This window comes from Hemitrygon akajei, unplaced genomic scaffold (genome assembly GCF_048418815.1).
Source record: "Hemitrygon akajei unplaced genomic scaffold, sHemAka1.3 Scf000082, whole genome shotgun sequence".
NCBI lineage: Eukaryota > Metazoa > Chordata > Chondrichthyes > Myliobatiformes > Dasyatidae > Hemitrygon > Hemitrygon akajei.
In genome coordinates this window covers 3,461,734-3,474,561 of record NW_027331968.1, presented here as the reverse complement: position 1 = coordinate 3,474,561, position 12,828 = coordinate 3,461,734, and the positions used below count along the sequence as shown (strand labels likewise).

At 52.8% G+C, this 12,828-nt stretch overlaps 1 protein-coding gene across 2 annotated transcripts in view; it reads left to right on the top strand.

The window, feature by feature from the left end:
* LOC140722656 (NACHT, LRR and PYD domains-containing protein 3-like) overlaps window positions 1-5,286 on the top strand; it is a 49,226-nt gene extending 43,940 nt beyond the window's left edge. For both annotated transcript variants that reach the window (XM_073037369.1, XM_073037370.1), the window contains 4 exons: window positions 3,554-3,724; window positions 3,880-4,050; window positions 4,206-4,373; window positions 4,537-5,286. In XM_073037369.1, coding sequence (XP_072893470.1) covers window positions 3,554-3,724; window positions 3,880-4,050; window positions 4,206-4,373; window positions 4,537-4,624 — 598 coding nt within the window. In that variant the 3' untranslated portion in view covers window positions 4,625-5,286. The remainder of the gene's footprint in view (window positions 1-3,553; window positions 3,725-3,879; window positions 4,051-4,205; window positions 4,374-4,536) is intronic.
* The last annotated feature ends 7,542 nt before the right edge of the window (window positions 5,287-12,828 follow it).

The following is a 12,828-nucleotide window of genomic DNA, read 5'->3' as shown; positions in this document are numbered from 1 at the left end:
TCAACCTGCATAGCAGCTTTGAGTGTCCTATGTACTCAGACCCCAAGATCCCTCTGATCATCCACACTGCCAAGACTTACCAATAATACTATATTCTGCCATCATATTTGACCTACCAAAGTGAACCACTTCACACTTATTTGGGTTGAACTCCATTTGCCACTTCTCAGCCCAGTTTTGCATCCTGTCAATGTCCCGTTGTAACCTTGGACAACCCTCCACACTATCCACAACACCCCCAACCTTTGTGTCATCATCAAATTTACTTATCCATCCCTCCACTTCCTCATCCAGGTCATTTATAAAAATCACAAAGACTTGGGGTCCCAGAACAGATCCCTGAGGCACTCCACTGGTCACCGGCCTCCATGCAGAATATGACCCATCTACAACCTCTCTTTGTCTTCTGTGGGCAAGTCAGTTCCGGATCCACAAAGCGATGTCCCCTTGGATCCCAGGCCTCCTTACTTTCTCAATAAGCCTTGCATGGGGTACCTTATCAAATGCCTTGCTGAAATCCATATACACTACATCTACTGCTCTACCTCCATCAATGTGTTTAGTCACATCCTCAAAAAAATCAGTCAGGCTCGTAAGGCACGACCTGCCTTTCACAAAGCCTTGCTGTCTATTCCTAATCATATTTTGCCTCTCCCTACCTCTCAGGATCTTCTCCATCAACTTACCAACCACTGAAGTAAGACTCACTAGCCTATAATTTCCTGGGCTATCCCTACTCACTTTCTTGAATAAGTGAACAACATTCCCAACCCTCCAATCCTCCGGAACCTCTCACATCCTCATTGATGATGCAAAGATCATTGCCAGAGGCTCAGCAATCCCCTCCCTCGCTTCCCACAGTAGCCTGGTGTACATCTCTTCCAGTCACGGTGACTTATCCAAATTGATGCTTTCCAAAAGCTCCACCACATCCTCTTTCTTAATAACTACATTTTCAAGTTTTTCAGTCCACTGCAATTCATCCCTACAATCGCCAAGATCCTTTTCCGTCATGAATGCTGAAGCAAATGATTCATTAAATACCTCCGCTATTTCCTCTGGTTCCATACGCACTTTTCCATTGTCACACTTGTTTGGTCTTATTCTTTCACATCTTGTCCTCTTGCTCTTCACATACTTGCAGAATGCTTTGGGGTTTTCCTTAATCCTGTCTGCCAAGCCCTTCTCATAGTCCCTTCAGCTCTCCTGATTTCACTCTTAAGCTCCTTCCTGCGAGCCTTATAATCTTCCAGATTCATGTCATTACCTCGTTTTTTGAACCTTTCATAAGCTCTTCTTTTCTTCTTGACTAGATTTACAACGGCCTTTGTGCACCATGGATCTTGTACCCTACCATCCTTTCCATGTCTCATTGGAACGTACAAACTCAGAACCCCACGCAAATATCCCCTGAACATTTTCTACATTTCTTCAGTATGTTTCCCTGAGCGCATCTGTTTCCAATTTATGCTTACAAGTTCCAGCCTTATAGGCTCATAGTTTCCCTTACTCTAATTAAAGGTTTCCCAAGCTTGCCTGATCCTATCCCTCTCTAATGCTATGGTAAAAGAGATAGAACTGTGATCACTATCTCCAAAATGCTCTCCCACTGAGATACCTGACACCAGGCCAGGTTCATTTCCCAATAGCAGATCAAGCACAGCCTCTCCTCTTGTAGGCTTATCTACATATTGTGTTAAGAAACCTTCCTGAACACACCTAACAAATTCCACCCCATCTAAACCCCTCACTCTAGGGAGATGCCAATCAATATTTGGGAATTTAAAACCTCACACCTCAACAACCCTGTTATTAAAACTCCTTTCCAGAATCTGTCTCCCTATCTGCTCCTCGATGTCCCTGTTACCATTGGGTGGTCTACACAAAACACCCAGTAGAGTTACTGACCCCTTCCTGTTCCTAACTTCCACCCACAGAGACACCTTAGACAAACCCTCCATGACTTCCTCCTTTTCTGTAGCCGTGACACTATCTCTGATCAACAGTGACAGGTCCCCACCTCTTTTGCCTCCCTCCCTGTCCTTTCTGAAACAATTAAATCCTGACACTTGAAGCAGCCGTTCCTACCCCTGCACCATCCAAGTCTCTGTAATGACCACCACATCATAGCTCCGAGAGCTGATCCACGCTCTAAGCTCATCCGTTCTATTCATCATACTCCTTGCATTAAAATAGACACATCTCAAACCATCGGACTGAGTGCCTCCCTTCTCTATCACCTGCGCATCCTCCCTTTCACACTGTCTCCAAATTCTCTCTATTTGTGAGCCAACCTTCCTCTCCTCCATCACATCAATTTGGTTCCCTCCCCCCAGCAATTCTAGTTTAAACTCTCCCCAGTAGCCTTAGCAAACTTTGCTGCCAGGATATTGGTGCCCCGGGATTCAAGTGCAACCCGTCATTTTTGTGCAGGTCACACCTGCTCCAAAAGAGGTCCCAATGATCCAGAAATCTGAATCCCTGCCTCCTGCTCCAATCCCTCAGTCAATGCGTTTATCCTCCACCTCATCCTAATCTTATTCTCACTGTCACGTGGCACAGGCAGTAATTCCAAGATCACTACCTTTGAGGTCCTGTTTCTCAACTTCCTTCCTAACTCCCTGTAGTCTGTTTTCAGGACCTCTTCCCTTTTCCTGCCTGTCACTGGTACCAATATGTCCCACGACCTCTGGCTGTTCTCGCTCCCACTGCAGGATATCTTGGACGTGATCAGAAACATCCCGGACCCTGGCACCTGCGAGACAAACTACCATCCGAGTTTCTTTCCTGCGTCCACAGAATCGTTTGTCTGACCCCCTGACTATAGTCCCCTATCTCTGCTGCCTTCCTCTTCCTTTCCCTGCCCTCCTGAGCCACAGGGCCAGACTCTGTGCCAGAGGCACTGACACTGATGCTCCCCAACCCATAGGCCATCCCCCTCCGGCAGTACTCGAACAGGGGTACTTATCGTCAAGGGGTACAGCTACTGGGGTACTCTCTAGTACATGCTTCTTGGCCTTCCCTGTCCTGACTCTGACCCACTTCTTCAGTCTCCCGTGGCCCCGGTGTGAGCACCTGCCTGTAGCTCCTCTCTATCACCTCCGCACTCTCCCTGACCAGACGAAAGTCACCGAGCTGCATCTCCAGTTCCCTAACTCGGTCCCTAAGGATCTGCAGCTCGACACACCGGGTGCAGATGTTGCCGTCCAGGAGGCTGGGAGTCTCCAGGATCTCCCACTTCTGACACCGAGCACAGAAAACCAGCCTCACACACATACTCTCTGTCTGTATTGTCAACAGATAACCTACCTCGCCTCGACCCTTTATCGCCGAAGCCCCGTTGAGCCAAAGCCTTCCTACTCTGTCTCCCGCTCCTCTGACGCTCACTCTGTAAATCTGTCTTCCTTTTAAACTCTTCTCGCTGTTTTCACTGGCTGACTTGCACAGTCGTGCTGAAGAAAAAAATCAGCAATTCTGTTACTGATAAACACTGGGGATTTGTACCGTCTCCTGTGTCTCTGTGTCCTTCACCCTCACTCTCTCTCATCTCCAGGCTGAGGGAGGTCGGTCTCACAGATTCTGGTGCCGAGGATCTCGTCTCCGCTCTCAGTACAAACCCATCACTGACGGAGCTGAACCTGAGTGATAATAAACTGGGAGATTCAGGAGTGAAACTGGTGTCTGCGGCTCTGAGGAACCCGGAGTGTAAAATACAGGAACTGCGGTAAGTACCAGACTGTGGGAGATTGTGTTTACAGTCACTGGGTGTCTGACACTGAACATTAATGTGATCAGTAATTGTGTTACTGATAAACACTGGGGATTTCTACCGTCTCCTGTCTCTCTGTTTCCTTCACCCTCACTCTCTGTCATCTCTAGGCTGTGGGATGTCGGTCTCACAGATTCTGGAGCCGCGGATCTCGCCTCTGCTCTCAGTACAATCCGATCACTGACGGAGCTGAACCTGGGTTCTAATAAACTTGGTGATTCAGGAGTGAAACTGGTGTCTGCGGCTCTGAGGGACCCGGAGTGTAAAATACAGAAACTGTGGTAAGAACCAGACTGTGGGAGATTGTGTTTACAGTCACTGGGTGTCTGACACTGAACATTAATGTGATCAGTAATTGTGTTACTGATAAACACTGGGGATTTGTTCCGTCTCCTGTCTCTCTGTGTCCTTCACCCTCACTCTCTCTCATCTCCAGGCTGAGGGAGGTCGGTCTCACAGATTCTGGTGCCGAGGATCTCGTCTCCGCTCTCAGTACAAACCCATCACTGACGGAGTTGAACCTGGAATTTAACTCTCTGACAGACGGATCTGTCCCCGCTCTCCACCGCCTCATACTGACCCTCCCGAGACTGAAGCAGATCGAGTGAGTGTTTGTGTTAATGTTCAATGTGATAAAATATCAGCGGATCCGCGGGTTTTCTGGTGATATTTGTCTGTGAGTGTTGTTGAAACATTAACCCCAGTCCCTGTTACTGACACTGTTGTGTAATCTGTTTTTTTTATCTTTATTCTCCCATCTGTTTCAGGCTGGGGGGGAATCGGTTCAGTGTGACCGGGAGGAAGGAACTGGGATCTCTGCGGGAATCCAGACCCGGACTGAGAGTGGCCGTGTGAACATCTGAATGTGTGAACATCCCCGCCCGCGGGATGGGGACATTTGGTCGATTCCCTGCCCTCCCCTTTAATTCCCGCCCTTACCTTTAATGGCCGCGCGCCTGGTTCAACTCTCAACAGTTTTAACTGAACCGGCTCAGGTCTCGCGCTGTGTGTCGCTTGGAACGGTCCCGCCGTGACGTCATTCCGCCTGTTGTCCGGCGGGTCAGCTTCCGCCGGATGTGCGGGTTCGAGGCTCTCCCACGTGACACCCCGGAGAATTACCCAGACAGGAAGAGCCCGGGGGTCCGGGGCTCAGTCTGGGACACCGGTTTCCCGGGGTGGGATTATCCCGGGAGAGAATCCTTTTGCTCCCATTGCTGAGGACGGTGCATTCGGCAACCTGGCCGATATAATGATGTTAAATTGACAAATCCCTCGGCAGTGACCCTGGATCTGCAGCGATCCCGGACACGGCCCTGAAGTGTGATTTTATAATCGTCGGTTCCCCGATGCAGAGTGACGGTGAGAAACGGGACTGATTATTCAACCGGTCACTCGTTGTCGCCGGTCAGTTAATTGTGTGTGACTGTGAGTGAGTCGGGAGCAGCTTATTTATTCCCGCACGTCAGCAGCTCACACATTGTTTGATTTACATTTGTCATGATGAAATCAATAAACCACTGTAACATCCCGTCCTGGTGCCGGACTCGAGTTTTATTTGAGGTTTCTGCTGCCCCCCGCACCCTGTGCACTGCAACAGTGGGTCGGAGCTCCTCACACTGACACAGTAGCGTCTCAGCTCCAGGCTGAGGGAGGTCGGACTGGCAGAGTCTGGGTGCCCAGGATCTCATCTCCACCGAACTCCCATTCTGGCTATCTGTCCCCCTCCTGCCCCCCGATTGAAAATGGTGACCAGGGAGGGAACGACAGAAGGATTTAGAATGGTCACCAGGGAGGGAGTGAAAGGTTGACTGAAAATGGTCTCCGGGGAGAAAGCGATGGGCTGAGTGACAATGGACGCCAGGGAGGGGGCGATGGGCGGAATTAAGATGGCTGTGGTCACCTTGTTTCTCATGGCCGGCAGGGAGGGAGTGATACACTGACAAGAGAGTGGGAGTGACAGGCAGAGTTAAAATGACCGACAGGGTGGGGATGACACACTGACTGAAAATTTTAACGCGGGGAGGGGGGAGTTATCTGCTGATTAAAATAGGATTCTGGATTAAAGCCTGAATATAATATTATTACCGGGGCAGAGTGTTGCGCCGAGATAACAGTGTCACCAGGGAGGGGGTGACGCACGCAGTGAAAATGATCACCAGGGAGGGAGGGATGCACTGACAAATCCGAGGGAGTGGCGGTCCGACCTGAAATAGTAGTCCCTGATTCCTTTGTTACAATGGCCGACAGGGAGAGAGTGATGGACAGACTTCAAATGGTCAACAGGGAGGGAGAGATGCACCGGGAAAAATGGCCGAAATTGAGACAGTGGCACATTGAGAAGAGAGAGGGGGTAATAGGTCGATGTACAATGATCTAATGGGAGAGAGTGACGCTCTGACATAAAATAGCCGTTGTTTCGCTTAAAATGCCTGACAGGGCAGTTTAGGGTTCGCGATACCTTGTTTAAAGTGGGCGCCGGGAAGGAAGGGGGTGAGACTGCGATTGAAAACGGCTGTCACTATCGTCAATTTTGTTGAGGAAAAGGGAGAGATGTGGTGACTGAAGGAGACCCCGTTCGGCCGAGTTGAAACGGGACCAAGGAGGGAGCGGCGCCTTGGTTTCAGTGATCGGCAGAGAAGGAGTGAAGGATACGTTGACTTCAAATGGCCGACGCTTCACTGGAAATGGCCGCTGGCGAGGGAGTGGCGGCTTTGGTAGAAGTGAGCACAAGAGAGGGAGGGACGCGCTGATTTAAAATGGGCGAACCCTTGGTTAATGTGGCCGCCAGGGATGGAGTGAGACACTGACTTACAATGGCCACTGTCGCACACAGAATCTATGGCGAAGGAACATGCGGTGCCCATGGATACAATCCCGGGATCGAGTGTGTTACTGATTGTAATAACAGTATTTTAATTTGTGTTTTATATCGTCTTGGGTACCGTATATATGTTTTAATTCTGATAATTTTGTCATCGAATAAACTAATGTATATATCTCAGATCACGCACACACATATACATGTGGGTTTTGGGGAGGAAGGGTGAGGGGTTTGGGAGGAAGAGGAGTGATGGGACAAGGAGTGGACTGATGAGACGGTGAGCGTGGCGAAGTCACTGATCAATAGGGGACGGAAAGGTGAGGGGCGAAAGTTCCTGTCACAAACTGGTGGCCGACGTGGAGAAGATATAGACGGGGTGAGAAGGAGTGAAACGACAGGAAGGAAAGGGGAGTGATGGGACGGGGAGAGAGGGAAAGTGATGGGACGGGAGGGAGTGGTTTGATTGGACAGGATGTGGGGTGTGGGGGAGTGACGTTTTCAATAGTGGAGGATGAATGGGTGGTGACATTTCCTTCGCAAATAAGACGAGCTGCAAAAAAGTGGGGCGTGGGAAGGAGAAAGGGGGAGCGGGGGTCGGGGACGCGGTCAGGGCTGATGGATCGGGGAGATCATTGTCTCAACGAGGGAGAGGGGAGCGACTCACTCAACGGACGTGGGAGAAGGGATTGGGTGGGGGAGCGAAATTTCCCATCAGAAATTGTTCACCAAAATGTGGTGGATGGCGGGAGAAAGGGCAAGGGCCAGAGAGGGGAAAGGGTGTCAGGAGTGACGGAGTGAGTAGGAGAGTGACTCACCGGGTAACAGAGAGAGAGAAAGAGGGCGATGAGGAGAGGCGAAGATTGACATCGCAAAATGGCAGCCCCAACCAGCATACGATGCAGAGCGTCGAGATGGCGGGGAGAGGAGAGCGAGGGGAGGGAGGGAAGGGGTTTGCGAGTGATGGGATGGGAAGGAGGGTGACAAGATGGCGAGTGTGAGGAAGTGACACTTCGTGGTGGAGGAAGTGGGAGGGAGGATCAGACCCTGTCACAATATGGCTGTCGGCAGAAGGTTAAATGGAGAGATGTGAGAGTGGGCACCGAGGGGAAGGAGAGGAGGGATGAGGAGTTGAGATTGGATAAACAGGAAGGGAAGTGAGTGGAAGGTGAGGAAAGGGTTTGCCCCATTCTACAATGGTGGGAGAGCGGTTGTCAATGTAACCATCACAAAATGGCCACCAGTCAGGGTGTGATGGGAGGTGATAGAGGGGAGAGCGAGGGGACAGAGAGCGGAGTGTTTCAGGATTGACGGGAGCCGAGGGTGGGAGAGTGTAGCTCGTAACGAGGGAGCAAGAACTGGGGGGTTCCCACGGGGGAGGAATGTGACTACGGGAAGAGGCTAGCACCGTTACCCTCCCCTCCCCTCCTCAATCTCGAAAGTCCTGCTTTGACTTTTCTTTCGGGCTGAGCCTCAGATCGCTCGGCCCGAATCCTTCAGGCGGTCCGGTGGAGTAGGGGACGTGTCGTCACTGGGGCCCGTCAAAGGCAGGAGTGGGCGCCGGCTTGCCGGAGAAGACGGAGGCGAGGTCTGATGGTGCGGGCTGGTTGGCGTGGATCACCACCATTTTCTGCAGGGTGGGGGAGAGGGAGGAAACAGATTGAGGAGGGGAGGGGAGAAAGAGAAGGTGAGGAGAGGTGATGAGACCCACTACCCACTCCCTCAGCCTCTCTCTCCCTCAGTCCCCTCTATCCATCTCTTCCCCAACATTTCTCTCACCACACTATCCTCTCTCCACTCCTCTCGCCACCCTGTCGTCCACTCTCCACCTTCCCCACCCTATACTCCTCTCTCCACCCCACTCCCCACCCTATCATCCTCCCTCCACCCCTCTCCCAACCCTATCCTCCTCTAACCACTCCTCTGTCCAACCTCTCCTCTGATCTCCACCTCTCACCCCACCCTATCCTCCTCTCTCCACCCCTCTCCCCACCCTATCCTCTTCTCTCCACCCCTCAATCCACCCTATCCTCCTCTCTCCACCTCTCTCCCCACCCTATCCTCCTCTCTCCACCCCTCCCCTCCCTAACCTCTCCTTACCCCTCTCCCCACCCTATCCTCCTCTCTCTACCCCTCTCCCCACCCTATCCTCCTCTCTCTACCCCTCTCCCCACCCTATCCTCCTATCCCCACCTCTCGCCCCACCCTATCCTCCTCTCTCCACCACACTTCCCACCCTATCCTCCTCTCCCATCACTCTCCCCACATCCTGCTCTCTCCAGCTCTCTCCCCACCCTATCCTCCTCTCTCCACTCCTCTCCCCACCCTATCCGCCCTCTCCACACCTCCCCACCCTATCCTCCTCTCTCCACCCCTCCCCACCCTAACCTCCTCTCTCCACCCCTCCCCATCCTATCCTACTCTCTCTACCCCTCTCCCCACCCTATCCTATCCCCACATCTCTCCCCACCCTATCCTCCTCTATCCACCCCTCTCCGCAGCCTTTCACCTCTCCATACCTCCCCACCCTATCCTCCACTCTCCACCCTATCCTCCTCTCTCCACCTCTCTCCCCTCCCTATCCTCCTCTCTCCACCCCTCCCCTCCCTATCCTCCTCTCCTTACCCCTCTCCCCACCCTATCCTCCTATCCCCACCTCTCGCCCCACCCTATCCTCCTCTCTCCACCACACTTCCCACCCTATCCTCCTCTCCCCATCACTCTCCCCACATCCTGCTCTCTCCAGCTCTCTCCCCACCCTATCCTCCTCTCTCCACTCCTCTCCCCACCCTATCCCCCCTCTCCACACCTCCCCACCCTATCCTCCTCTATCCACCCCTCTCCGCAGCCTATCACTTCTCTCCATACCTCCCCACCCTATCCTCCACTCTCCACCCTATCCTCCTCGCTCCACCATCCCCACCCTATCCTCCTCTATCCACCCCTCTCCCAACCCTATCCTCCTCTAACCACTCCTGTCCAACCTCTCCTCTGATCTCCACCTCTCACCCCACCCTATCCCCCTCTCTCCACCCCTCTCCCCACCCTATCCTCTTCTCTCCACCCCTCAATCCACCCTATCCTCCTCTCCACCCCTCCCCTCCCTATCCTCCTCTCCTTACCCCTCTCCCCACCCTATCCTCTCTCTACCCCTCTCCCCACCCTATCCTCCTATCCCCACCTCTCGCTCCACCCTATCCTCCTCTCTCCACCACACTTCCCACCCTATCCTCCTCTCCCCATCACTCTCCCCACATCCTGCTCTCTCCAGCTCTCTCCCCACCCTATCCTCCTCTCTCCACTCCTCTCCCCACCCTATCCGCCCTCTCCACACCTCCCCACCCTATCCTCCTCTCTCCACCCCTCCCCACCCTATCCTCCTCTCTCCCCCCCTCCCCATCCTATCCTACTCTCTCTACCCCTCTCCCCACCCTATCCTATCCCCACATCTCTCCCCACCCTATCCTCCTCTATCCACCCCTCTCCGCAGCCTTTCACCTCTCCATACCTCCCCACCCTATCCTCCACTCTCCACCCTATCCTCCTCTCTCCACCTCTCTCCCCTCCCTATCCTCCTCTCTCCACCCCTCCCCTCCCTATCCTCCTCTCCTTACCCCTCTCCCCACCCTATCCTCCTATCCCCACCTCTCGCCCCACCCTATCCTCCTCTCTCCACCACACTTCCCACCCTATCCTCCTCTCCCCATCACTCTCCCCACATCCTGCTCTCTCCAGCTCTCTCCCCACCCTATCCTCCTCTCTCCACTCCTCTCCCCACCCTATCCCCCCTCTCCACACCTCCCCACCCTATCCTCCTCTCTCCACCCCTCCCCACCCTATCCTCCTCTCTCCACCCCTCCCCATCCTATCCTCCTCTCTACCCCTCTCCCCACCCTATCCTATCCCCACCTCTCTCCCCACCCTATCCTCTATCCACCCCTCTCCGCAGCCTATCACTTCTCTCCATACCTCCCCACCCTATCCTCCACTCTCCACCCTATCCTCCTCTCTCCACCTCTCTCCCCACCCTATCCTCCTCTCTCCACCCCTCCCCTCCCTATCCTCCTCTCCTTACCCCTCTCCCCACCCTATCCTCCGCTCTCTACCCCTCCCCACCCTATCCTCCTATCCCCACCTCTCGCCCCACCCTATCCTCCTCTCTCCACCACACTTCCCACCCTATCCTCCTCTCCCCATCACTCTCCCCACATCCTGCTCTCTCCAGCTCTCTCCCCACCGTATCCTCCTCTCTCCACTCCTCTCCCCACCCTATCCCCCCTCTCCACACCTCCCCACCCTATCCTCCTCTCTCCACCCCTCCCCATCCTATCCTCCTCTCTCTACCCCTCTCCCCACCCTATCCTATCCCCACCTCTCTCCCCACCCTATCCTCCTCTATCCACCCCTCTCCGCAGCCTATCACTTCTCTCCATACCTCCCCACCCTATCCTCCACTCTCCACCCTATCCTCCTCGCTCCACCATGCCCACCCTATCCTCCTCTATCCAACCCTCTCCGCACCCTATCCTCCTCTCCTTACCACTCTCCCCACCCTATCCTCCTCTCTCCACCCCTCTACCCACCCTATCCTCCTCTCTCCACCCCTCTACCCACCCTATCCTTCTTCTCTCCACCTTCCCCACACTATCCTCCTCTCCTTACCCCTCTCGCCACCCTATCCTCCTCTCTCCACCCCTCTCGCCACCCTATCCTCCTCTCTCCACCTCTCTCCCTACCCTATCGTCCTCTCTCCACCCCTCTCGCCACCCTATCCTCCTCTCTCCACCTCTCTCCCTACCCTGTCGTCTTCTCTCCACCCCTCTCGCCACCCTATCCTCCTCTCCTTACCCCTCTCGCCACCCTATCCTCCTTTCTCCACCCCTCTCGTCACCCTATCCTCCTCTCTCCACCTCTCTCCCTACCCTATCGTCCTCTCTCCACCCCTCTCCCCACGCTATCCTCCTCTCCCCACCACTCTCCCTACCCTATCGTCCTCTCCCTACCCCTCTCGGCACCCTATCCACCTCTCCTCAGCCCTCTCCGCACCCTTTTATTCCTTTTCTGCCCCATCTCTCTGAACTGTCTAGTCCATCAGCAATAACAGGAACGATTCTCTAATTCCCTATAAAGTATGAAATTACAAGTATTATCGCGGATAAATTCCCCCGTGGAAAAGACAGTGATGTGCGAGTTTGAATAATCGTTATCAGACGAAAAATAGATATTGGCAATAAATTATTCTGTTTTCGGGTAGCAGGCAATCGCATGTGCGGTAGCGCTCAGAATGAAACCCGTCTGTCATGATATAGACTGTATCGATTATATTGATTAGGTCGGGACCGGGCGTTTTATTCTTTTCTGGCGTCCCCGGCGATGTGCGGAATTATGAGGACAGAATATATTTTTTTCTCCTGGCATTCCCGGTGATGTGAAATTGGGCGATGTGGAGAATTACATGAACGTTTTTTTTTTCCCCCCTGACGTTCCGGGCGGGATGAAATTGGGTTATTTGCAGAATTATGAGGATGCCAGGATGATTTAGTGCCATTTAGTGAATCTCGATGTGTGCGGAAATCCATGGCAATTACAGAAATATAACGTGGATAAATGTAACGTAATGGGGAAAATTAAAAGCGAAGTGCTACCAAAATAGCGACTTGCATAATATATTGGAAATTTTTCGTGAGCTGATTCTCGGGTCACCTGGAACACTCTTCACTTGTAAATAGGGCAACCAGTCAGATTCAGAGATGGTCAGTTGATATTCTCAGCAAGTAACTTTTATCCCACTGTCAGAGTCATGTTTTCCTACTCTAACTTTGTCTCGACATTATGATACAAGCATTGTTGTACCACGTGCAACTTGTGTTCCTTCCTTAAGAAATACCGACTCGCAATAGAGGAATGTTCACCATCTTGGCTTCTGACGTGGCTGTACTGTGACGGGGATCGGATCACGTGGACTGGACGCTCCGTCGCGAAGCTGCTTCATTCAAACAATGACCTGTGCATTCATTCACACTGAGCAAGATGAATGATTTGCAAATATTGCAGATAATCTCTATCTGAGTTTACATGGACGGCACAACATTGTGGTCCGAAGGGCCTGTAATGCGCTGATTTCTATGATTCTATGACTGACAGTCTGGGTGCAGGGAATATGCATCCTGCACCGTGCGGTCGAGGCCGAGGAGGCAACACTTCAGAAGAATGAATACGCTGTTCACGACGGATAACAGAT